Raw genomic sequence first — 27,500 nt, 5'->3', positions numbered from 1 at the left:
AAAACTTCAAACTTTTGGAAAACCTCATTCTTTGTAAGGCCAGGGCTGGGTGTGGTGTGGTGTAGTGTGGCATGGCTGTTTATAGGCAGTTGCAGTTATGCAGAAATGTTTTTGCAATCAAAATATTAGTGCGGTAAAGTCACTCCGTGAAACACACTGGCACATTTTAAAGTGATTCGTTTTAATTGTGGATGTTAAACTGTTCAACTGGATCAGCTCAAGAAACATTTTAATGAATTCAGTGTTTCATTTTTACAGCATGGTATATTTTGCCAAGTTTTAATGAGGAGTATTACTGCATATTTAATAATCCATGCCGGTGGCTTTATTATGGCAATAATTCCCCAATCTCATCACTGCTCAGTCTAGAGAGAGAAGACCTGTCTTTCAGCGGTATCTCACTGTACGGTGGCGCTGCATATTACACGCTTACTCATATAGAATAGTCACTAAAGCCGAGCTCTCTCTCTCGCTGCCACACGAGAGCACTGTGGTCTGCAGGGGGCAGTGCTATGCATGCCTGGGTGACCACAGGAGCGTGGGAAGCATGGCACACACGTATTTCTCATCAGCAAGCTCGCACCGCCAACAGCTGCTGGTGAAGTGTGGACATGTGTTTGGGTGTGGAGGAGGAGAGATGGGCGCAGAAGCAAACTTCACTGAGTTACTGAGCTAAAGCCAAAGAGCCCCACTGGGTCACATGAAGTTTTTGTTGATTTTCTAGGTGAGAATGAGTTAAAACATCTACAGAAACAGTTTCCTGCCAGTTTTAGTGCAGAAGTTCTATTCATTTGCTGACTTTAACTTACTAGGAAAAAATGAAACTAAAAATGGAAACTTCTGCACAGGCCACATTTTATGGTCGATTTTTTTCCCTCCAATATGATACATTCAGCTAATAATCAGTAAGGGTGTATTCAAATGTGCGGTGCGTTCTCAGTAGATTGTCTTAACTGAATCGGGGCGCCCAAACTTTTGCACAAGACAAGATATCCACTTCAGATTTACATGCACACTGACTTTTGACTTTGCACAACTATCTTCCGTTCCCCAAGGTTACAAGGGTCCCTCGCTCGACCCTCAAAGTCTTACACACCTTTTCAATGAGACTGGACTGGAGAGCAAGTGTCCAGCACAGTTTGGTGATTTCCCTGCTCAAACACAACTGAATCAACTCTTGTGTTAGTTGTCCGGTGGGTTTAGTGTGTGGGTGTGAGCAGAGAAACTACAAAACTGTGCTGGACACCAATCTTCCAAGCTATTTTGGCTTATTTTGGCTGTTTGTTTTGGGTTTGTTGTCTTGTTGAATCGTTTATCTTCTACCTTTGCTGACAGATGAGGTTAAATTCTCCTAGTATGTTGCTCCATTTATATTTCGTTTAATGACCTATAATGCCCTGGTAATTTTTGCAGAGAAGCAGCCCTGTATCATGATACTCTCACCACCATGCTTCACTGTGGATTTAGTTTTCTTAGGCGCAGAACCGCAATGAGCTGAGTCACCTTAGAATTCTATTTCTTTTCCTCTAATCAGAGTACGTTGTTTCAATTTGTCTTATTTTTCTATATATACATCTTATATATGTGTATATATATATATATATATATATATATATATATATATATATATATATATATATATATATATATATATATATATATATATATATACATACACACACACACACACACACACACACACACACACACACAATAACCGGCCACTTTATTAGGTACATTAGGTACCTTGCTAGTAAAAGGCTGGACCCCCTTTTGCCTTCAGAACTGCTTTAATTCAACAAGGTGTTGGAAACGTTCCTCAGAGATTTTGGTTGGTTATTTGAGTCACTGTTGCCTTTCTATCATCAGTCTGCCCATTCTCCTCTGACCTCTCACATCAACAAATCGTTTTTGTCCACACAACTGACCGCTCACTGGATATCTCCTCTTTTTCGGACCGTTCTCTGTAAACCCTAGAGATGGGTGTGAGTGAAAATCCCAGTAGATCAGCAGTTTCTGAAATACTAGACCAGCCCGTCTGACACCAACAACCACGCCACGTTCAAAGTCATTTAAATCCCCTTTCTTCCCCGTTCTGATGCTCGGTCTGCCCTTCAGTAAGTTGTCTGGACCACTTCTACATGCCTAAATGCATTGAGTTGCAGCCACGTGATTGGCTGATTAGCTATTTGTGTTAAAAAGCAACTGAACAGGTGTATCTAATAAAGTGGCCGGTGTGTGTGTGTGTGTGTATGTATGTGTATATATATATATATATATATATATATATATATATATATATATATATATATATATATATATATATATATATATGTATATGTATGTGTGTGTGTGTGTGTATATATGTATATGTGTATATATATGTGTGTGTGTGTGTGTATATATGTATATGTGTATATATATGTGTGTGTGTGTGTGTGTGTGTATGTATGTATGTATGTATGTATGTGTGTGTGTATATATATATATATATATATATATATATATACACACACACACACACACACACACACACACACACACACACACACACACACACACACACACACACATCTCTTTTTTAGCAGAGGTTTTGTGTGCGGGGTGTTGGAAGTGGGGGTGATTGTGGTGCAGTTCATTGCTTGTTCTCTGTAGCTGTGGTTCCTGCTGTCAAGTCGTCAATCTTTTCTGCAACTGTTTTTAAGCCACTGCGGGCTTTTCTCTTACATTCCCGAAGAGTCTGAGAGAAATCTACTCTGGGACGATTGGTTGTGGCTCCATAAACCTTCCAATTGCATGTAATTAAAACAATATATCTTACAGGGATGTTTAAGGTCTTTGTTATGGCTCTGTAGCTTTTTTCCATGTGTTTGTTTCTAAGTGTCCCTAAGCCTGCATCAAATCTTCCCAACCAATGGCAATTTGTTTTGTAATGACACGACAAGAAGTTTTCATAAGAACATTTTATCTCTAGTTTTTGCAGCTTTCATTGTACAAAGTCAAAGGACATCATGTTTGTAAATTTGAAGTGAATATATACTGTGGAAATGTATCAAGCGATAAAACCAGAAGTGTCTGAATACTTGCTTCCCCACACTGTAATACATCTTAGGGACTTTATCCTCACCTGGAAGAAGTTAGCATAAAGCTAAAAATGCGCTTAAGTCCTATACTCAGTCATTGGTCTTAACATGCTCAGTACTATGTAAAATGCTGTATAAAAACACATTTAAGCTCCTGAGATCACAGTATACTCTTAGCTAGCCCAGAAACCGTCCATTGCTGGTGGTCCCTCTCTGCCTGGAGGCCTCAGAGCTGCAGTGTAATGCAGCTTGAGCAGCCAACCTGGTAATCCTCATAGCTGTGGGTTGGCACAATCGCAGTGTCACCCCAAAAGGTTGTGGCTGTAATGTAAAACAGTTGAAGTGGTCAGCCCAAGAGACCATAGAGCTGTGGTACATAGCGTAGCTCCGGTGGTCAGCCCAGGAAGCTTCATAGCTGCAATGTAGCATATCTCGAGCCGCTGGCTCAGGAAGTGTTGTAATTGTGGTGGAGCATAGCTCAAATGACCAGCCCAGGAAGCTTTGCAGCAGCAGCAAAGCGTAGCTACAGTGGCCACCCCAGGAGGCCTCATAACTGTGATGTAGCAAAGCTCAAGCTGGCAGCCCAGAAAGCCTTGTAGCTGTGGCTTAGTATGGCAGCAGTGGGCTGCCCAAGCAACTTTAGTTATGCTACACCACATCTATAAAGTACCTGGGAAGCTTTGTAGCCTGGAAAAAGTCCTTAGCCCAGAGGGAAGCTCACAATCAGCCTGGTAGGCATTGAAGATGTGGGGGAAAGTCACTCTCCGCTGCTGTAGTGGGTGATATAATGGCAAACTCCTCAGCCAGCACAGAAACATTAAAAACACACACACACACACACACACACACACAATACAAAAACAGACTCCATCCTTTTGTATTCAAAACAGTAAGCTAGGTAGGCGATGTGTTTACTGTCTGTATAACGCTGTAGTTTGCTTTTTCTCAGGTGTGTCACGTGACCGTGAGGGTTTACGAGATGGAGGCAGAAAGAGGGAGAAGGCCGAAGATGCTCTACAGGTAGGGCAAATAAGGCTCCCTATACACTTACTCTCAACACTACAAGCCTTCACACCATTCTCCTGCTCCTGACATTCAGGTGAATTACTTTTCAGGTAGACTATAATAGCACCACACAAAAATCTGATATGTATGTAATATATATTTTCATGGCTTTCTCTAATATCCAACTTATATTAGTCAAATATAGTGACCTTTGTGACGTAAATGCTGACTACACTATATGGACAAAAGTACTGGGATGCACGTTATACCTACAGGAGCTTTTATGACATCTCATTCTAAACCCATTGGCAGATGCGTACCATACATGTAAATATTTGAAAATATATGTTTGACCCTTCATGATATACACAATCAGGCATAACATAATGACCACCTCCTTGTTTCTAAGCTCATTGTCCATTTTATCAGCTCCACTTACTGTATAGCTGCACTTTGTAGTTCTACAGTTACAGACTGTAGTCCATCTGTTTCTCTGATACTTTATTAGCCCCCTTTTACCCTGTTCTTCAGTGGTCAGGACCCTCACAGAGCTAGCACAGGTACTATTTTGGAACAGGATCACTGAAGTGTTGGTGGTGTGGTGCTGGTACGAATGGATCAGACACAGCAGTGCAGTTTGGAGTTTTTAAACATCTCAGTGTCACTGCTGGACTGAGAATAGTCCACAAAGCAAAAATATCCAGACAACAGCGTCCTGTGACCACTGATGAAGGACTAGAGGATGATAAGCTCATACTGTACAGCAGCAGATGAGCTACCGTCTCCAGCTTTACATCTACAAGGTGGACCGACAAGGTGGGAGTGTCCAGTAGAATGGACAGTGAGTGGACACAGTGTTTAAAAACTCTGATCCACTTGTACCAGCACAACACACACTAACACCACCACATCAGTGCCACTGCAGTGCTGAGAATGATCTACCACCCAAATAGTACCTGCTCTGTGAGGGTCCATGAGGGTCCTGACCACTGAAAAACAGGGTAAAGAGGGGCTAACAAAGTATCAGAGAAACAGATGGACTACAGTCTGTAACTGTAGAACTACAAAGTGCAGCTATACAGTAAGTGGAGCTGATCAAACTGACAATGAGCGTAGAAACAAGGAGGTGCTCATTATGTTATGCCTGATCAGTGTGTATATATGCATATATAATCTTTCAGATTTAAATGATTTAAGGGGGAGAAGGAAGTTGTATTTTATGGTTAGATGACCTAAAGAAAGAAACGTATGAAACAGACAACTGAGGAAATGTATTTTGAGTGAATGTGCTGTACATCATGACACTTTTATGAAAAGGCAAACATAGCTTTGAACACATGAATCTTTTGGAAGTAATACTGTTACATAGCAGTTACAACTATGTGACTTTGGGTGCATTGAAATGATATTTATTCCAACATGATCCATCTGTCAAAACCCACAGCATGTCCAGAAACTGCCAGTCAAAATCTGCGGCTGGGTCTCCGGGTCTGCAGATGGATCTATACTCTATTTATAGCTCAGTTTACTGGACCATCATGATTTGGTGTCGCTATGTGCTGAGGCCGGAAACCGTGTACCCTTGAGAGGCTGTGTAAATGGCTGTGGTTACAGTGGCAGCTGAATTAGTGAGGTGAAAAGCCTTGGTGTATAGCAGTGGCCCACAGCCCCTTAGCATCCTGCACCGGTTAGATATGTCCCTTTTTTATTCAACGTCCAGACTTATCTGAATCATACATGACATTTTTGTTGTTTTTAATCTCATGAAAGTGAGATTTTGCTTTGTTTTGGTCTTGTCCATGTGATTCCTTGTTTTGTTTCTTCCTGGTCCTGCCCCCTTGTTTCCAGACCCTGCCCCTGATTGTAAACACCTGTGTTAACCACCTGTGTCTTGTTAACCCTCATTATTCCTTGTATTTAAGCCCTGGGTTTTCCCCTGTTAGTTGGCTGGTCTTTGTTTGGTCTTTGTATTGTATTGTTTAGCGTCGTTCTTCCATCCTCCGTTGTTTGTTTTTCCTGTGTTCATTTTCGTCATGTCTGTCCTCTGTTCCATCTGTGTTGGCTCGTTGACCCTGGGCTGTGTAGACCCTGATATTGGATTTGCCCTTAATAAATCTCGTTTCTCTCAGCGTATGTGTCCACCTCATCATCGCTCCCCGGCGTTACTCTGTGCAGGCCTGTATTAGCGGTCTATTTACTGAGAAAGCCTGACCGTCTTCCAACTCTTGGCATTGGTCCCCACCACCTGTCAGATCAAATTTGCATCAGATTAGTTACTGACACTTAATTGCTTTCTGTCCTTCTCGGTGCTTGAAGTGATTGTATTATAGAAGTCCCAAAGGGAAGTATCGGTCACTGTTCTGTAATGTCTGCTTTGACCCAGCCTATTCTATTATGCAAGCACTTACTGCAATAATAAAAACCCTGAGTAATGATGCAAAGGCTTGTAAACAATTAACCCAAAAAGTCAGCTATTTCTGCCTTTTACTGTTCTTTTCTCCTGGAATAACATGATGTTTCATTGTTACGTTTATTTTGATATGCACAGAACATCAACACTTGTGTCAGAAAAGACTATTTTTTAAAGAAGAAAATGAAAAAGGATTAGCAACATATTTCACACTTCAGTCCCACAGATGCAATTTTTGCATTGAGAGTGTTGGTAGAGAAGTACAGAGAAGGTCAGTAGGAGCTACATTGTGTTTTTGTGGATCTAAAGAAGGCAAATGATAGGGTGCCAAGAGAGGAACTGTGGTACTGAATGAGGAAGTCAGGTGTAGCTGAAAAGTATGTTAGGGTGGTGCAGGACATGTATGAGGATAGTGAGACAGTGGTGAGGTGTGCAGTTGGAGTGACAAATGGTTTCAAGGTGAAGGTAGGGTTACATCAGGGATCAGCTTTGAGCCGCTTCTTGTTTGCAATGGTGATGGACAGGTTGACAGATGAGGTCAGGCAGGAGGCTCCATGGACCATGATGTTTGGAGATGACATTGTAATCTGTGCTGAGAGTAGAGAGCAGGTGGAAGAGAATCTGGAGAGGTGGAGGTTTGCACTGGAGAGGAGAGGAATGAAGGTCAGTAGCGACAAGACGGAATACATGTGTGTGAATGAGAGGGAGGCAGGTGGAAAGGTGAAGATGCAAGGAGTAGAGGTCATAAAGGTGGATGACTTCAAATATCTTGGGTCGACCATCCAGAGCAATAGACAGTGTAGAAAAGAGGTGAAGAAGAGGGTGCAGGCAGGATGGAGTGGGAGGAGACGGGTGTCAGGGCTGATGTGTGACAGAAGGATAGCAGCAAGAGGGAAAGGGAAGGTTTACAAGACAGTAGTGCGTCCTGCTGTGATGTATGGTTTGGAGACTGTGGCTCTGTCTAAAAGAGGCGGAGATGAAGATGCTGAGATTTTCATTGGGAGTGACAAGGATGGACAAGATTAGAAATGAGCAGATCAGAGGGACAGTGAAGGTGGAGTAGTTTGGAGATAAAGCCAGAGAGGCCAGGTTGAGATGGTTTGGACATGTGTTGAGGAGGAATAGTGGATATATTGGTCAAAGAATGTTGGAGATGGAGCTGGCGGGTAGAAGGAGAAGAGATAGACCTCAGAGAAGGTTTATGGATGTAGTGAAGGTGGACATGGAGATGGTTGGTGTAAAAGTAAGGGAGGCAGATGATCCGCTGTGGCGACCCCTAAAGGGAGCAGCTGGAAGAAGAGTTTATGCAGCAGCAGCAGGAGGGTCATTTCATGCAGGTGAGGTGAGCACAGCATTGTACAGTGTGAAACTCAAAGGTGGTCAATGCGGTCCAGAAGACTGAAACGTTCCAGAAGGCTGGCAAGCAGTGGGCACCCGATCAGTTAATTGTTTACTATGACCTGACGTGGATATACACTACTCTCACGCACAAAGCCAATGATGTTAGGTTTTATAAGGCTAATTAGCACTGTGGCATATGTGTCTTTCATGCGTTCCTCTTCTAGGTTTCATGCTGTAGCTCTAGTGCCCACCTAGCCATGTGCTTTTGTTTTGGTTCTTGTTGCACCGTCCAGCTCAGCTCATCCCCCTGATCCCAATCAATATGTCCACCTGAACCTTTTTCCACCACATCTAGACTCTATGTATATCATGACAACAGGAAACTCTCAGAGCTTCCTACCTCCCATCACAAAGCGTTCAAACTACCTCAACTGGTGTTAATTTCACCATTGAATATATTAAAAATGCTTTAGATCAACAATATAAGATATGAAATGTGTCATAGCTTTTACACAGACCACATTTTGTTTCCAAAGTGTCAAATTCAGCAAATAAACAGTAATTGCGTTAATTTAACTTAGAAAATCAAAAAAAACAATTTACCATGTGCACCCAAACTTTTGCGTACAATTGTATATGCCTTTCTGATCTAGACCCATTCTAATGACTCTGATTCATAGAATTTCCCAAATTAAGCTCAGTAGTACATGCACTCTGCCTCACCTTGATTGTTAAATTTGTGCATATTTGGGAGCATCAATGTTGAAAAGATACTAGATTTATAGTTTGAGTTCATTGACCTTTTTTTTAATCAGCCTGTCGCTAATAATGAATGATACTTGAGTTACTGCAGCATGAAAACTCATTTTTGTTCAATATAAAGGGTAGTGACATGTGCACAGTGAGGCCAAGAGGTGAATCTATCAGTAACAGTGAGCTCCAGCTTAATGCATCAGAAACAGGAGAGAACATTATGGATGATTTGAAGAAGCAGAATGTAAAAATTCTTCACACTTTTTTGGGAACTTACTTTAGTGACTCTTTGAAATGGAGCAATAATTCAAACAAAGAATATTCTTTTTTTTTTGAGGCAATCAAAAGGAAAGTAAGGAGAGATTCATCAGACCAGACTCTAGTCCAGTGAGCCTGTGGCCACTGCAGCCTCAGTTTTCTGTTCTTGGCTGACAGAAATGGAACCTGACATGGTGTTCTGCTGTTGTAGCCCATCCACCTCAAGGTCCAATGTGTTGCGCATTCTGAGGTGCTTTTCTGCTCACCACAACTAAGTGGTTATCTGAGTTACCGTAGTCTTTCTGTCAGCTCGAAACTGCCTGGCCATTGTCTCTTGACCTCCTTCATCAATAAAACATTTCCATCTGCTGAACTGCCGCTCAGTGGATGCTTTTCTTTACTGCTCCATTCTGAGTAAACTCTAGGACAGAGTTGATTACATCTTAATGCATCAGAAACAATCACCCCTGACAGATTGTGTGGCAATGAAAAGAATCAAACAACCAACCACTCTTATGCTGTAGACATTGCAGTGCTAATTCTGCAGCTTTGGCATTGTTATAGCCATGCCGCATGGGGGCTTCATAGGACCTTGCCAAGCATTTGGAACCAGGCCATAGATGTGAGACTGTTGACAGCTGCTTTATGGGGCAACTTCCCTCTCAAATGTTCTTACTTTATTGACCGTTCCTATTGTTCGGAATTCTGGGGGTTGACGGCAGCATCTTCATCTCTCTGTGGCTGGTAATCATGGCTCCTATTCACAGCACATTACGCTCAGAACGGCAGGGCCCTCTGCCTGCCTGCATTCAACAGGAGGAGCTGCCTAATGACGGTAATTTTCTCTCCTGTCTTCTCGTGTCGTCTCTACTGCCGAAGCGAGCTGATGTGACGGTTAGATAACAGTATAAAGAGAGGCCACTTCTCTAATCTCTCTCTCTCTCAGAGAGCTAACAAACAAGATGAAGAATCCTAAATGAGGTTACTACCTCTTTCACTAGATTAAATGAAGTGAAATGAATATAGGCTGTGGATACGTTTGTAGTCGTCATCTTGACAGAGATTTTGAATAAATATTCCCCTAATCAGTAATCAAATAGATTAGACACTGTGATCAATAACCAAATAGATAGCATTTGCCTAACAGAGAATACTAATTCTCTCGCAAAGGGTCGGCCTTAGTCTGTCTGCATAGGAGATTAAGAGCTTTAAATATCATGTAAGAGATGTTGTAGTCAAGGAGGAGTTCATCGGCAAGAACGTCTCAGAGTAATATGCTCAAACTCTCTTGGCAACCAGCCAGAAACATGGTACAGTCTTCTAAAGTAGTCTGGTCTTTCTGTAGAAATGCCACTTTTCTCTCTCTCTCTCTCTCCATCGGTGTCACTGGTGTTACCAATCCTCACTGGTGTTACGCGTAAGAAAGGTAACACCGGAGACATTTTTAATGAACATGCATTTACACAAAATAACTGCTACAGGGCATCAAACCACACGTTACATGTTTATATGCACTAAAATGTGAAAGTTAATCCATTTATATTCTATTTTTTCACAATGATCTAAGAATAAATTGGTCACACCAGTGACTTCATGAGCTAAATGAGAACATTTCTGATAACTGAAAAGACAGAGTGGACTCACCATGTGCTTTTCTTCATAGATCCTCAGAAAACAGGTAAAAGGAGGTCAAGTGATGTCATCGGTGTAACTTTTATTTCAAAATAAGAGATTTTCTGTTATGCAGTAACACCAGTGACCCGACTCCTGGGCACAACAACTTTCATTTTCTTTGTCATTTCATTTCTGCATTCCACTGTCACGTATATATTGTTGTTGTTAAAATTGCAGATAAAGTATTTTTCTTCAAAATATGCCCTCAGCCTTTACACATGACTGTGGGGATGAGCACTTCTGAGGTTGCTTGGATTTCTAGATAATTGATTAAAACCCAATATATGCTAAATTGAGTCTCAAGAAGGTGTAATTGTTAAAATACCTTATTTTATTTTAAAATCTAGGTAATCCTAACCTGAACATGTTTTTGAAGTGTAATATATCTGTAAATGCTAGGCACACAAAACTGGACGTTTCTGTAAAATGACCCAGTTATAAAAGCATGATCTCATGTTCTCAACAGCACAGCAGTTCGATGGAGACAGAACTGATCATTTTTCTCCTGTAACTGAGTGAGGAGCTTGGCTGATTAAGAATAGGAGTAGAGACGAGTCCCAGCCTGACGTCATGTGAGTGGTGTGTGTCAGGCATCGTGACTGGGCTGCATGAATGTGACACCAAAGTGGACGAAACGATATGTCTGTGGGTCAGTCTAGCTCGGGTGAGATTATTTCCAGAGTAGAAAGAGAAAGGCTACGTCTCACTTATACTGGCAAGCTAATGCTCACACACATACATACTTGTTTTTCTACATTGTCAGGACATCATACGTCTGTAGTTTAGATATTTCAGGGCCTTCAAGGAAGCCTGAATGATTTCTATGAAATCAAACATTTTTTTACATAGCCTCTTTTTCTCCAGGGTGTATTTTGGTTTGTCCGTCTGAATTTACACGACCAAATCGTGAGGCAAATTTTTCAGTAACTGTATGAAAAAATATCATTTTTGGGTTTTTTTTGGTAAAAGTTTCACTCAAATTAATAGAAAATGTGATTTATGATCACACATATGGCTATGTATTCTCAGATGCTCTTTGTATTATTTCATAAAAACAATTTAATAACAGAGCAGATCACTGAAGAGACGCTGTCTGTTTATAGTTTATAGCCCAGATTTGTGGAAAGATTTCACCATTTCAGTAAAACTTTCAGTAAAAAAAATTGGTACGTTCAGCTTCTTTTATTATAAGGGTTTAAAATGACTACCCGTTTATTTGACTGGAAAGATGACATCCACCTTTTGAATGTAGCTTATGAAATATGAAAGTTGTGAAGAATATAACAAAGTGCATGTTGGAAATTCTCGAAACACACAATGGGAAATTACTCAGATTTCTTTCTCCATAGCATCTAGGCCCAAACAAGCAGGTGAGCTCTCCTATTGGCTAGGACTTCAGGCACTGAACTGAAGGCCTAACGTCAGAACCCACCTGCATAATTACAAAGTGACAGCGGAATCTACCAACCACATTTCATTTTCAATGGGTGGGACCAATTTTGGAAGAAAAATCATCACTTTAGGCCATCTGGAAGTCCCACTGACTGCGAGGGGGTGCCTGACCAATGCATTTCAGTCGTCAGAAATTGAAAAAACATCAGCAGCTCTGTGCCAGGGCTCTTTACTAAACTGCTACAAGGTAAAATGTACATTAATCTGTGTGATACAAGCTTCAAATAAAACACGGAATAACTTCTACAAGCTTTAAATGTCCGTGTTTAATCTACGATGGCCAAAAACCATTCATGTGAATCACTGTTGGTGTAGTGCTAACATATTACTAGAATCCCATAGAAATGCTGCCAGAAATCAGGTCAATGGTCAATGGTAAAGGTGGGTTTTCAGTTTGGACTGTCTGAACATTTACAGTCTGAATTACAGGCCTAGGTCTAGTACCCACGGCTTGATACTGCTATATGTGAGTAATTACATGTCATAATAACATCCCAAATGTGTTTAAAATATAAGGATATATGGATATATACATGTATAAAAGTGTGGACATAGATTTGATATTATACTCAGTGTTGGAGGCTTGTGTGTTCTGATAAATATGTTTCTTGCTTTTTGTGGCACAGAAAATTGAATAAGTTGTACTTAATGGTCATTTTGGTGATTTCTGACTTCTGCACAGCACTGTACACCGATCAGGCATAATATCATGACCACCTCCTTGTTTCTACATTCGTCCATTTTATCAGCTACACTTACTATGTAGGTGCACTTTGTAGTTCTACAGCTACAGACTGTTGTCCATCTGTTTCTCTGATACTTTGTTAGCCCCCTTTTGTTCTTCAGTGGTCAGGAACCTCATGGACCAGAGCAGGTACTATTTGAGTGGTGGATCATTCTCAACATTGCAGTAACACTGATGTCGTGTTGGTGTGTGTTGTGTTGGTCTGAGTGGATCAGACACAGCAGTGCTGCTGGAGTTTTTAAACACCTCAGTGTCGCTGCTGGACTGAGAATAGTCCACCAACCAAAAATATCCAGCCAACAGCGTCCTGTGGGCAGCATCCTGTTACCACTGATAAAGGACTAGAGGATGACCAACACAAATTGTGCAGCAGCAGATGAGCTGTCGTCTCTGACTTTACATCTACAAGGTGGACTCACAAGGTAGGAGTGAGTGTCCAATAGAGTGGACAGTGAGTGTTTAAAAACTCTAGCAGCACTGCTGTGTCTGATCCACACATACGAGCGCAACACACACTAACACACCACCACCACGTCAGTGTTATTGTAGTGCTGAGAATGACCCACCACACAAATAGTACCTGTTCTGTGAGGGTCCATGGGAGTCCTGACCATTGAAGAACAGGGTAAAAGGGGGCTAATAAAGTATCAGAGAAACAGATGGACTACAGTCTGTAACTGTAGAACTACAAAGTGCAGCTATACAGTAAGTGGAGCTGATAAAATGGACAATGACTGTAGAAACAAGGAGGTGATCATAATGTTATGCCTGATCTATGCCTGATGTATGTAAATACTTATATGTAATAATAATATGCCCAGCATATCTAATCTTATTGTTAGTAACCAAACTGAAATGGCTTTACTTTTTGAGTCAGTCTCTCTCTCTCTCTCTCTCTCTCTCTCTCTCTCTCTCTCTCTCTCTCTCTGTCCTTCTTTCATTCTGTTTTGACTGGTCTGTATTATCACTCACACAGACTCTCTGGTGCATCTGCTGAACTGTAACTGCTGGAAATAAGCCCTTAGTTTTCATACTCTTGAGGATCACTCTTAAAAGGAGTGATTTCATTTTTTCATTAGATCTTCTCTCTCATTTGTCGGTCTCTTTTATACTTGAAATGATGACACTTCCCTCGGTTAAAGCCCCTGGGTCCATGGCAATTATTTCTAACTCCATTACTGATGAGTCAATGCCATTATAGTGGCAGGATTATAGACTCCTACCCTCTGGCCTTGTGATAGATGAAGCGAACGTGCCCAACACTAGGTCTATGTGACTGAAAATTCCAGGGCTGCACGATATGGATACTTGAACACCTTGTTTCATCACATCACCTGCAACTAAAATAACTGCGATTGGTCAAGATGCTCACATTTGAGGTATGAGTCTAAGTCAAATCTTGAGCCTCTGGGGTGTGATTTTGAGTTGGGTCTTAAAGCCTTCGGGGTGTAAGTCCCCAAAGGACATTCTCTGAAGTGTGAGTTTAAGTTGAGTCTCGAGTCTCTAAGGTGTGAGCCCAATTCGAGTCTCAAAGCCTTTGGGATGCTTAAGCCTTGAGTCTCTGGAGTGATCTAAGTTGAATCTCAAGATATGTGGTCCAGGCTGAGTCGAGTCTTGAGTCTAAGTCGAGTACTGGCTCTCTGAGGTGCATCTTTAAGTCAAGTCCAGTCAACTCTGAAGTGTGAGTCAAAAGTGAGTATTGAGTTTCTGAGGTGTGAGTCAAAATCTAGTCTTGAATTTTTTAAGTGCAAGTCCATGTTGAGTCTGGAGTCTCTGATGCACAAGTCTAAGGCAAGTACTGTTTCTCTGATGTGTGAGTTTGAGTTGAGTCTTGAGTCTCTGGGATCTGTATCAGAGTTGAGTTTCGAGTCTCTTTGGTGTGAGTCAAGTTGAGTCCTAGGTCTCAGAGGTGTGACTCTGAGTTTGAGTCTTGGGTCTCTGAGGTATCAGTCCAAATGAAACTGGTAAAGGGGGTTGAGTCTCGAGTCTCTGGTGGCCTAATCCAAATCAAGTCTCAAGGCTCTTTGATGCAAGGCTCTTTGATGCAAGGCTCTTTGATGCAAGCAAGTCATGGGTCTCTGTTGGTCGATTCCAAGTCAACTCTCAGGTTTCTTGGGTGTCGAGTCTGGAGGCTCTGAAGTGTGAGTCCAAGTCTAGTCTAAAGTCTCTTAGGTGCAAGTCCAAGTTGAATCCAGTCATGGACCAGGAATTATATGTAGTCAGGTCAAGTTTTGTACTTTTTCTCTCTTCAGTGGACTTGCACTTTTCACAGTAGCTGTTTTACCACTGCATGTGACGAATTGACTCAACTTAGCTCGACTTGACTCAACTGGACTCACTTTTGGTACCAGCTATTTTGTACTACTGAGCTCAGATACTGCTAGAAACAAAAGCCCATGTTGATGCACAGACAAAAGAAACACAGCTCATTGCAATACATTTCAATAAGTGCTGTACACTAAATACTTAACTGCAACTTAATTGCAATAAATACTTACTCAGTGCTCAGTTAAGTGTTGTATAAAGAGATGTGTCTTCAGTCTGTGTTTGAAGACCCTGAGAGACTCTATGCTTTGGACAGCCAGTGGGAGTCCGTTCCACCACCTGGGTGCCAATACAAAAAAAGTCTTGATGCTTGTCTTCCACGTGTCTTGAAGGATGGCGGGTCAAGTCAAGCTGTACTTGAAGCTTGATCGTGATGAGGAACTGTAGTTACAGGAATGAATAGCAGCTCAGTCTTGCCAGGATTGAGCTTCAAGTGGTGAGCTGTCATCCATGAAGAAATGTCAGTGAGACCTGCCAAGATGCGACTGGAATCCAGTGTGTCAGAACATGAGAAAGAAAGCATTAGTTGAGTGTAATCAGCATAGCAGTGATAAGAGAAGCCATGAGAGGATTTTACATCACCAAGAAAACTAGTGTGAAGTGAAAAGAGAAGAGGATCTACTACTGAGCCTTGTGGGACACCAGTGGAGATCCTGCATGGAGAGGATGTGGATCCTCTCCATGTTACCTCATAAAAGCGACTCTCCAGATAGGACTTGAAAAACTTCCACGCAGAATCAGTGATTCCCAGGTTGGTGAGGATGTCTAGAAGTATTGTATGTTTGACCGTGTCTAAAGCTGCTGAGAGGTCAAGAAGAATCAGAACAAATGACAGTTTGGCTGATCTTGCTGACTGAAGCTTCTCAGCAGTTTCTGCTGAGTGTGCTAGTTTTGAAACCAGACTGGTTGGGTCCTTGGGGTCTCATAAGATGATTCTGGTTGCTCAAAGGTCATGCAAGAGGGTATGCTAACCTGGTAGCTAACATTAGCATATGCGTTTTTTAAATCAGCAATCTGTAGTGTATTTTCATCACTCTTTGTTATAGGCTCAGCTTGCTTAGAACCTCAATGGTGGTCATAGCAAAAATAATACCAGGTACCAGATTTGCCCAGTGGAAAACCAAAAAAGTGAGGCGAGTCAAGCCAATGCAGTGGAAAAGGGGCTATTATTATGCCCGTATCTACGGCTACTAATAATACGCTACAGCCTCACTCAACCAACTAATGCTTTGTTTATGCGTCAGGTAAATACCTGAGGCAGGTTCATGATTTCTGAATTCATTTATTGTGTCATGTGTTTTTCAGACTATTTAGTAAATGAAATAGTTCATCCCTACACAGTTATAAATAATTAAATTAGAAATTAAATTAATGAAATTAAATTAGAATTAAAGGCTCTGTGCAGGTACATTTTTCACTCATCAAGGTACAAACAATGTAAATGTTCCCTCAAGGGTACAGCAGTGGTTTTAAGGTCCAACTGTATATTTTCCAGGTGAAAAATACATATTTGTACCTTTTCATACTCTAATGCTTTAAAACAGAACAATAAAATAAAAAGGCTGGAGACAATGGATTCAATGGATTATGGTACAATTATGTTCCCTGACAAAAGGTGCTGAGATGTACTCCCGAGAGGACCACCTCAGTAACAACATGGGCACTGCCCCAGTGACAATTTAGCTCCTTAATTTTAGAAAATGTGTTTATAACACAATACTGTTGAAGGAGGATGGATCCCCAGCCACTGGGATTGTTAAGAGGGCTTATTTCAGTTTATATACAGATTCCTGCAGTTTTAAGTATTTGCAAAGGTCGATATCACAACAATGAATAACAAACACTCATCAGCAATGTGTGCTGTACTGTGTTCCTCTTCTTCAGAAGCACGGCAGCTTATTTTGGCGAGGGTGTCGGTCCCTTGCTCTCACTCCACTCTTATCTCCATGCCAGGCCAAGAAGAAAAAAGCCCAGCAATACATTGGACAGGATTTGAGCCTAGAATCTGAGTGAGAGCCAATCATGAACAAGCTGGAAACGTCACTCAGGGAATTACAATTCGCAGAATTTGTTTGTGGACTGCAGGGAGGATTCTCCATCTCTTGCTGCAGTATTGCAGATAATATTCTTCCCCCTCATCTGCTTGCAACTTGTTTTTTCCCCTCTGTCCTCTCCTCGTTTCTAATGCCATGGTGCTCCATCACCCTGTTTCATCAAGGGGCACATTGCGTGCTGCTCCAGGCCAAAAATCTGCCTTTTAATTCGCTGCTTGTGAGAGGTCAGGAGATTAAAACACCCTCCGCCTGCTGTTGGATGGAAAACCAGCCGTTTGAAATGTGTGTGCAACTGCTGCACAGCATTTTAGACAATCACGTAGTTTACACTGTGTGTATTTTACCAGTACAAAATGCAGTGCAATGTTTCCCCAACACTTTTTTTTTTTTTGTCAGGCCTTGTTGTAGAATCCTTAAGGCTACCACTGAGGGCATGCACATGCGATATTATGAACCAGGCCGGAGTAGTATTATCACTAGTAGTAGTAGGGCATAGTTGTTAATATTCTTACCTATAATTACATATAGGTATTCATATACATGCACATGGGACATTATCATTACATATGGGTGCTTACATATATCAGTGGTGAACCATGACTGTATGACATTGTACAAGTACGTTGGTGCTAAACTGACATTTTTTGGCTGTTTCAGATTAACCCTTTAAAATCTCAGGCTTATTACATACTAAGTCTTATTTTTCAGTAACCATAGAGACTTCATTGCAAACTGTTTGAACTATTTTTAGGTTACAGAAGTGTGTAATAAAATTTGGGCCTGCTGGTGAGCCCTGGTCATTTAAGGGGTTAAATATGGGTATTTAAAGGTGGCGAAAGACCTTCAGTGTTTCATTTGGATTATGTAATGGACATATTAACACATATTGTACCTTATATGTAGCAGTTTTACAGTGACTCGTTCAATAAAGCTTCTTGGCAGTGAGCTGCCACTGCTGTTTTCCATCTCTAACAACTGACTGGAACACATTGGTGAGGCTTCTGCTTGTGATGTCTCTAAGACCCACTATCAGTTGCTAGTTATGTTATTGCCAGTTTAGATTCTGACATTCTAACCAATGGAAGAGTCAGCATGCAGCTTTATTGTTTCATATTGGTGTCAGACCTAAAGTTACACATTTAAAAATGATGGTTCTTCAAGGGCGGAAGGGCGAAGACTGCTGGGATAGGCTCCAGCATCCCCCCGCGACCCTGACGGAGAAGCGGCTTAGAAAATGGATGGATGGATGGATGGATGGTTCTTCAAGGGGTCTTTAGTTAAGGCAGTGGTTCTGTTTATAACCACATGTTCTATTTTGAACCATTCCATGCTCAAATTCAAAGCATGAAATGGTTCTGTCTAGAGCTCATTATAGAACCACTGCCTTTACTAAAGAATGTAGTTTTCCTGAGTTGCTTTTAAATTGTTACAGTAGGCAATGCATTGTTGATGGATAATGAGTGTTAGAGTTGGGACCCTGTACACTTGGCATAATCAGAAGACTGAGACTGGTGGGCTGCGCTCTATTGGATATCATTTTTCCTTTTCGATTAGGCCGATGATTCTTCTAATGCATGTAATGAAGCTGCTTGGATGTGAATATGTGTTTCAGGTGTGTTACTGCAGTGACGTCAGAGCAGATGATGTTACACACAGAGATGATCTTTGGTGGGGTCATGGTGACACAGAAGGGTCTTGTTGTGCTCAGCAATCAGGCATCAAATTATGACCACCTCCTTGTTTCTACACTCATTGTCCATTTTATCAGCTCCACTTACTGTATAGCTGCACTTTGTAGTTCTACAGTTACAGACTTACTTACATCCATCTGTTTCTCTGATACTTCGTTAGCCCCCAAGTTCATTAATACTTGGAATATCAATGTCTGAGCTGAAATGCAGCTAGTGTGTTTGGTGATCAGACTGGTGTGGTAGAATTGAGGTGTAACCACTCACCCATAAATTATTGTTGGAGAAGGAGAGCTTAAGCGCATAACATCACAGTGCATTCTGGGCATTGTAATGCAGCTCATTGCAAAGCAAGCTAATATCAGAAAATGAACATACTTGTGTTTGACAGATTGGCTTTAGATCATATGTAGTTGTAGCACGCTGTATGCTGCTATGATAGAATGATTGTAGGCCTCCCATTCAAAAAAAAGCTTTTAAATGTTTTTTAATGCAATATCTTTATCTTCAGCAGATTATGCTGGACAGTACTCTTTAGAGACATCTGGATTAATCAACAAGCAGCAAACTAACAAAAGCAACAGCCAAGTGGAAAGCTGAGATACTGTACAAATGACAATAAGAGGCTACAATCACAGAGGGGTTAGAATCTTTGACTATATATATAAGCCATATACAGTCAATGAAACATGCAGCCGCTGTTGCTCTCACTGGATATCGGTGACGAAAACTGGAAAATCATCTGATTTTCAGGTTCAGGTTTATGTGAACTCTGCATTAACACAATGCAAATAATGTTATTAACTGACTGAAAGTAATAAATACTCTTGTATGAAGCTTATTTTGTCCACTTATGTAGTTATAATATAATGCACCACTTTATACTTGGAAAAGATCTTTCCTTGAGGCTGACTTTGAAAAACAATGCGAATAATACGTACGATTAATCACGATTATCTACGTGAAGCAAAGCAATGAATCATCTTAATCATTTGTCTACCCTAAAATAAATCCAATTTAGTTTTCAAGCTATGAACTACAGTATTTTAATATGATTTGTAGGATTTATGTAACATTAAATTCTGAAGGTTTCAAAGGCAACCAGAGTTTTTCTAAATTTTAATTTCTGAAATTTCTGGAAAAGCTGTATAACATTAAGAATGAAGTTATAATAAAATGAATATCCAGATTCTGGAATCTTAATGAGCTCAGTTTACAAAAAACGACTGTAAAGAGAAAATCAGTGTTTTATTTAGCAAAAATGTTGAATGATATATCTAAAAACACATTTTGGTGTTTAGTTAATAAAATGTAATCCTATATTTAATGACTTATGATTGTACACAACAAGAAGTAATATGACAAGGGAATCCGCACTGAGTGTTTGTGTGTTTGTTTGGCTCCACTTTGACTCTGGCTCATAGGGGTCAATTTGCCTGGGACTTGAACTCGTGGCTTGATGCTTCAGCGAATTGACCCTCTCAGCCTTCAGCCACAAACAAACTTGAACGACGAGCTCTCACCTCTGTCACTCGGCTGGGACTGACCTGCACACTGCTTAGGTTTCCTTCCTGCCGCATGTGAACCCACCTACGTCAGGCTCTGATGTCCTCACCCTCTCTGTTTTCTATCTGATCCCTCTCTTTCCATCCCAATGATCATCACCAAACCCAGAGCGGGCAGCGCCGTAACCCTGTCTCATGCGCACTAGACTCAGAACAGGTAACCATTAGCAGTGTGAATTATTCAGCCTTGCCAATAGCGCTCATATTTGGGAAAGTGACCCACAGGAAAATGGCTAGAAAAGGTGTCCAGTTACTGCTGATTCATAAAGTACCAGTCAAAATTCTGAACACTTCTGAATAGATGTGAAGTAAAGCAAAAGTAAGAGTCCACATATTCTCTGTTTAATTAATGATAATTAATAGTTCAAGGAGTACAAGTGATTCATATATATATATATATAAATATCGCTGCTGTTGGAATAAAACCTCGTATCTCCATTTTTGGTATAGTTTTCAGTTTTTGACATAATTTGAAAATGTTGGCCTTTACATTGTGTGTAAATTTCATGAAGGATGGACCAGAGTAATGACACACGCACACGCACACACACACACACACACACACACATATATATATATATATATATATATATATATATATATATATATATATATATATATATATATATAAATATATGTGTGTTCTCCATCAGGGTTGCGGGGGGGGGTGCTGGAGCCTATCCCAGCAGTCTTCGGGCGAAAGGCAGGATACACCCTGGACAGGTCGCCAGTCCATCACACACACACACACATATATATATATATATATATATACATATAAAATGAGTTTTTTTAAAATAGAGAATTTCAAACTAATATTAAAAATTCCATGTAAAAAACTAATTCTTCTAAATCTTTACCTTTTTTTATGAGAAACATACATTCGAGGAGGTGCGTCCCCCTTTGACTGGCATAGTATTCACTCATAAAAGTAATAAAAATATAGGACAAAAATTTTTAGCTACACTTATTTTGATGCCTACCTACATGGGGGCATCATAACAAGCAACAATATTTATAAAGCAATGTTTAAACATATTAGTGACATGCACATCTGACATTTAGTCAGTCTAGAAGTTCTGTGTCTATAGTTTTGCTTGTTTTAGTGCGTCGCGAATACTTGTTCATATCTGTGGAGACACAAGGCTCCTTAACACAGACAGCACTTTTGTACTTGAGCAGAAATATATTAACCTGAGATATGAAATATGGTGTTCTTTGAAGTTACACTATTCATGGATGATGCTTTCTAATGATGTTACAAATGGGACAAATGTTTGTTACTTAATGTCAAAACAATGTTATTAACTTCAGGATCTCATGAGCTTCTGATCTTATGGCATTAAAGGCATAAGCCACTGAAAAAATTCAAGAATTGCTTTTTTCTAATTGTTATTCAATGTTTATACACATGTTATTAAGTACCTATGCAGGTAAAACTTCTGTGTTGGCACAATAATAGAATACATTGTGTTTAGACAAACATACCACAGGTGTGACATGTTCTAGCTTTACTTATTCACCAGAATAAATTACCACTCACTGAACACACACAAAAGGTCTCGTCTGAACTCTGGGCTCATGTGGACCCTTAATTTGTAAAGTCAATTTAACAGCAGTAATTTTACAGAGAATATTATGTGCACTGTCATGCTTGCCTCATCCATAACTATACAGGAGAATTAATCATTATATGTTAATAATATATAAGGTATATATCACTCTGAGCTACTACTGCATGATGTGGATATAAAATGAGATGCTCTGCATATTGCAGTAATAATATGAGGCAAATATGATGCAAAAGATCATGATTATAATAATGTGCCTCTGACTGGGTGAGTGACAAGTTCAGAGTTCTTTTTCTGCTGTGTAAAAACTAACTAACCTCCCCTTTGAGGGAAAAGCAGAAATGTACTATTCACTGTTGTGCAAAGTGCAAAACAAAAATAATGAGGAATAAAAAGTCTCACTAACTTGAATTGAATATATATATATATATATATATATATATATATATATATATATATATATATATATATATACACACATATATATACCAGCTCTATGAGGATCCATGGGGGTCCTGACCACTGAAGAATCAAAGTAGCAGAGAAACAGATGGACTACAGTCTGTAACTGTAGAACTACAAAGTGCAGGTATACAGTAAGTGGAGCTGATAAAATGAAGATAGACAGGTGGTCATAATGATACGGTGTAAAATAGCCCACATTCATAAAACTAAACAAAACAGCACAGAGGAACTGCTTAACATTAAATTTTCATTTTCATTAAATTGCACCAATATCTCAGCCTTATTTGCATAGCTTTGGCCAGAATTTTTGTTATTCGTTTAAATATAATTCACCCACTGGATTGAAACCGGGCTGCGGAGAGTGGGAATAATCATCACATTTAAAGCATTTTGGAGGTTAATGGTATAGGATAGGGTATTTTGGCTTGTGCGTGCTTTGCTGTTTGGCTTTATAGCAGAGTGGTTAAGTCACTTGCTGTATATGCAGGAGAGCACGGTGTGAGCTGCGTGGAATATAATGTCATTTCTATCTGGTTAGTTCCATTGGTCCACATAACAATCTGTTCATTACATCAACTCATCATCATAACGATGAAAATACATTGACTCAGGCAGCCTTACTGTGAGCCCCCTCTGTACTTCCACTGATCCCTCTTATTCTGCAACCCAAAATCTCCTTTTCATCAGAATTTAAAAATGAATGTAAACAAATGCAGTCATGTGTACATGCAGTTCACAGCAGTAAAGATGGAGAAAGTGTATCTGGAGGATCTGTATCTGTAACCTTCGCGTGTCTGTCTGTTGCATGGGGTTAGAAGGACCTACACAGAATCATTACTTCTTCATTGCTTTTCTTCTTGCTTGTACAGCTGTTTTGCTCCTCTCCTCCTCCTCTCCAGCACATTCGAGCATGAAATCACCTCCCTCGATGCTCATAGCAGCATTTTAACACCAACAAGCTTTACTTTCTCCAATTTTTTGTAGCCAGTGGAGACCGAACTCTTCCGTACTTTGGGGGACTTTGAGGAAGAAATCATGCTGAGTCATTTGCATATTCAACTCTTTTGGCCATTTGTATTGAAATGTTATTGCTTTGCTTTGTAAAAAGTTTATGGTTTTAAGTGGCTTTGACCTTAAATATACTATAATATTATATATAAATATATATATATATATATAATTAAAATACTGTTGATATGTAAATGAGCATCCCTCTAATGTTATACACTGACTGGCCACTTCATTATGACCACCTCCTTGTTTCTACACTCTTTGTCCATTTTATCAGCTCCACTTACTATATTGGTGCACTTTGTTTCTCTGGGTACTCAGGGTGTTCTTCAATGTTCAGGACCCCCTTAGGACCACAACTTTACTCTCATGAACATGATGTTTTAATTCTTAGCTGGGCTCTTAGTAGCCCTTATTTGAAGAGAAGGTGAGCAAACTGTATATTTAAAAAGCAGTTTTGATGTGAAGTTGAGCAGCTGTCTAATATACTGTTAGAAATGAAGGCTCTGTGCAGGTACAAACAATGTAAATGTCCCCTCAAAGGTACAACAGTGGTTTTAAGGACCAATTGTGCACATTAAAGAAGTTTTTCCAGGTATTTGTACCTTTTCATAACCGAATGTTTTAAAACGGAACTATAAAATAAAAAGCCGAGACAGGGTGTGTGGAGTCAATACAACCTAGAAAGTATTTCAGTGGATTATGGCACAGTTAGTATGTTCCCTGACTAAAGGTACTGAGATGTACCCTTGAGGGGACCACAGGGACAGTTTAGTATCTTTCTGAGAGTGTAGGCGCGCTTAAGTCTAACTGACCTCTCTTCAATCTGACATTATCCTAGAAGTTCACATACTTTTGCATCAGTGATCTTGGCTGTTTAAAACATTTGCTTATTTAAGATACGGCACTGTAAACCACTGTGTACACTTTGGGTTAAAAAAAGCTTTGTGTGTTATTAGGAATGAAGATTAAATACATACACACACACACACACACACACACACACACACAGAGTTTCTAAACCGCTTATCCTTCTGGGTTGGGGAGGTTGGCTGGAGCCTATCAAGCAGTCAACTGGCAGAAGGCAGGCAACACCCTGGACAAGTTGCGAGTCCACCACAGGGCAGATACATAGACATATACCTTCTGAAGATGTAATATTTAGGTATAAAATAATATATATATTTATTTATTTTTTATTTAAAATTTAATTAAAAATATTTATTTAAAACTGCGTGGGTTTCCTCCGGGTTCTCCGGTTTCCTCCCACAGTCCAAAGACATGCAGTCAGGCCAATTGGACATGCTAAATTGCCCCTAGGTGTGCGAGTGTGTGTGAATGTGTCTGTCTGTCTGCCCTGTGATGGACTGGCGTCCTGTCCAGGGTGTATCATGCCTTCCGCCGGATGTCAGCTGGGATAGGCTCCAGCACCCCCCTGCGACCCAGACGTAGAAGAGGTCTAAGAAGAATTCTAAGAGGTCAGAAAGTTTTTCATGCATCCTGCAAACACCGGTAAAGTTCAGTGCTTGCTTTATTTCTTGTCATAGTGCTGATAATAAATGTGGTCATTATTCAAAAACTCATTTCCTGCTCCTGAGTCCAAATAGACAGTTATTATTATATGTTTCTGGGTAAAAAATGTCAAAGTGGCAGTGAGAATAGTTCATTACAAATTGTTTTGTTCAAGGTGTCCAGTCTCAGGAGTGGGGCAGAACTTTCATAGGGGGGCAGTCACGGGCTGGAGGTTAGGGAACTAGCCTCCCCTGAGCCGACATTATGTGACTGGGGTGCCCTTGAGCAAGACACCCAACCCCCAACTGTGAATAGGGCTGCCCCCTAGTGTGTGTATGTGGTGTTTCACTGCACTGATGGCTTAGATTGCAGAGGTGAAATTGACCTGTTTTTACAAGGTGAAATAAGTTGTGACTAGACTAGTAACATTAGCTATTACATGTGGTGAACTCACAGTGGGGTGGGGTCTTGCCTCGTATTGCTCAGTAGCAGCTCAACATTGAGTCACAACAATTTACACAAGTGTCCCAGTTAATCCTAAAACAGAATTACCTTTGTTTGGTCATATTCATTAAAAAGTTTCAACTAGATTTGTGTTTCGCTGATGTAATGGCGACTAGGGGGCATGCATAAACCTATAAGGCTACCTTATTGATTATGTTGGTTTTCATGCACAAAATATGACTAATAAAGAGCCTTCAAGATATATTTAACCATTCTGTTTATCTTAGCTCTTTCCCAGTTCATTATTGGGACACATATATTGGATATATGGGGATATTTTTGGTCATTGGGCCAATCTCAAGCTAGCAGCGACTCTGATATCTACAAAAACCTGTCAATTTTGCTCTAAAAGCATTTGGCCAAGGATACATACATATCAAATTAAGAGCATGGATTTGAAAAATAACAATTAGAATTATAAAATCTACAACTTAAATATAATATTTATTCCCCTCATTAGGCATTCGAGTCGTTGTCCAGTTGCTCCAGTGTGCAATGGTACCCTCAACATGCCTACGTGCCTTAGCACTGTTTCTATGGAAGCAGTGGTGCTTTAATGGGCTCAGGGCGGCAAAAGCTGTTCCTACAGGAAAATGCAACTGATCTCATGGTGTTAGGAATGAGGAATGGTGTGAAGGCGCACAGACCAATGACTGTGCTAAGTTCAAGATAAATTTAGAAGCTTTAAGACAACTTTAAACGTTGTCACATGAACGTGTGGTGTTTTCAACAGTAAGTCTGTGTCTTGGCAGCCAAGCCTGTGTTGGAGTTTATGAGATGGATGATCCAGGGCTTTGTTAGCTGTTTGGGTCCTGCTGGGTGACAGCTACTGAGATGGCATGCTTCCTCAGCTCAATAGCATGTCACTAATGTAACTTTGTGCAATAAACATCTGTTTAAAGATAAAAACAATGTTACTTGGTCACTATACACAATGGTGGACTGGGAACTGGAACGAACATAGATTAAAAGGGGGAAAAACTATTTTTATCCATTTGTAGTGAAGAAATGTTTGGTACAAATTTGATTCTTTAGGTAAGTTGCTAACAAATATTAGGCTTTCAACCCAATTAACTGCATCCTTCATTAATGTCTTCATTAATGTAGCACAGACATCACCTGTTGTTAAAAGCTTTGTTCTCTTGTACAGCTCATAAGTCACACTGTGTCCTACATCACATTGGCAAGTTTGTGCCACCTTAATGAAGACCTGGACCTGGAGGTTTGTGCAGGTTGAGAAATGTTTTGGGCAAGCATTCGCTGAAAATATTTGGGTGACTATTGATTTCTAGTGTTAGTAACATTAGCTTTGAAGGTCCGGAACTAAAAAAAAAAAGCAGAATTTGGACACCAAATATGTCTTGGTTGTTTTATTACATCTAATGTAATTAGAAAAGTGTGTAACTTTGGTTTTCCACTGAATCATCCCATAAATACTGTATGCTTGGATGTCTTGCTCTGTAATGGAACCCTTAACCTGAGGCCTATAGAATTTCTATGAAAAAAAAGCTGCGTAGGGTCAACCTTTCAACAGTTGAAAGGTTTTTAGCAAGCAGTTTCCCTGCCTCACCCAGCTTTAACCTCACCCATCACAGGCTTGCCCCGACTCTCAGCCAGATCCAGTTTCAGCTTGAGGACATGAGGAGGTTATAAGAGAGGTGCGAGGCTAAGATCAGGCACAGATAGCGTGCAAGATAGAGGGAGGTGAATGAGGAGAAGAAAGTGTGAACATTTCTGGTGTGGGGACTGTTTTAGACTGACTCAGTGTTGCGACAGTAAACACTCTCCCCCGTGCTCCCTCGGTTGGGTAAACGGGGGATGGTGGTCTTGGGCCTTCTCCAGTCATGATCGCGGCCCGGAGCAGCTCGGTGGGCCGGGGAGGTCCTGAAGAGACCTTGAGGCACCGCAGGCAGTCAGCGGCATCCCTGGCGAGCCGCAGTCAGCGCAACAGTACTCAAGAAAACTCCCGCGAAGGCCGTGCTCACAGCCACAGCCAGCAGGTGGCGCTGGCACGTGCACGAAGAGCTCTGCTGATCAGGGAGATCGAGACCAACTGGTACCTGAAGCTTTGTGGCCGGGGCAAG

The 27,500-nt window shown here is 40.6% G+C and overlaps 1 protein-coding gene across 1 annotated transcript in view; it reads left to right on the top strand.

Annotated features, from left to right (window-relative positions):
• Positions 1–27,500, top strand: part of kcnab1a (potassium voltage-gated channel, shaker-related subfamily, beta member 1 a) — a 245,703-nt gene that overhangs the window by 3,916 nt on the left and 214,287 nt on the right. The window contains exon 2 of the mRNA XM_017715430.2: positions 4,033–4,103. Coding sequence (XP_017570919.1) covers positions 4,063–4,103 — 41 coding nt within the window. The 5' untranslated portion in view covers positions 4,033–4,062. The remainder of the gene's footprint in view (positions 1–4,032; positions 4,104–27,500) is intronic.

The sequence above is a fragment of the Pygocentrus nattereri genome, chromosome 7 (assembly GCF_015220715.1).
Source record: "Pygocentrus nattereri isolate fPygNat1 chromosome 7, fPygNat1.pri, whole genome shotgun sequence".
Lineage (NCBI taxonomy): Eukaryota > Metazoa > Chordata > Actinopteri > Characiformes > Serrasalmidae > Pygocentrus > Pygocentrus nattereri.
Note: the sequence above shows the minus strand (reverse complement) of the source record. Positions and strands in the feature narration are given on the sequence as shown.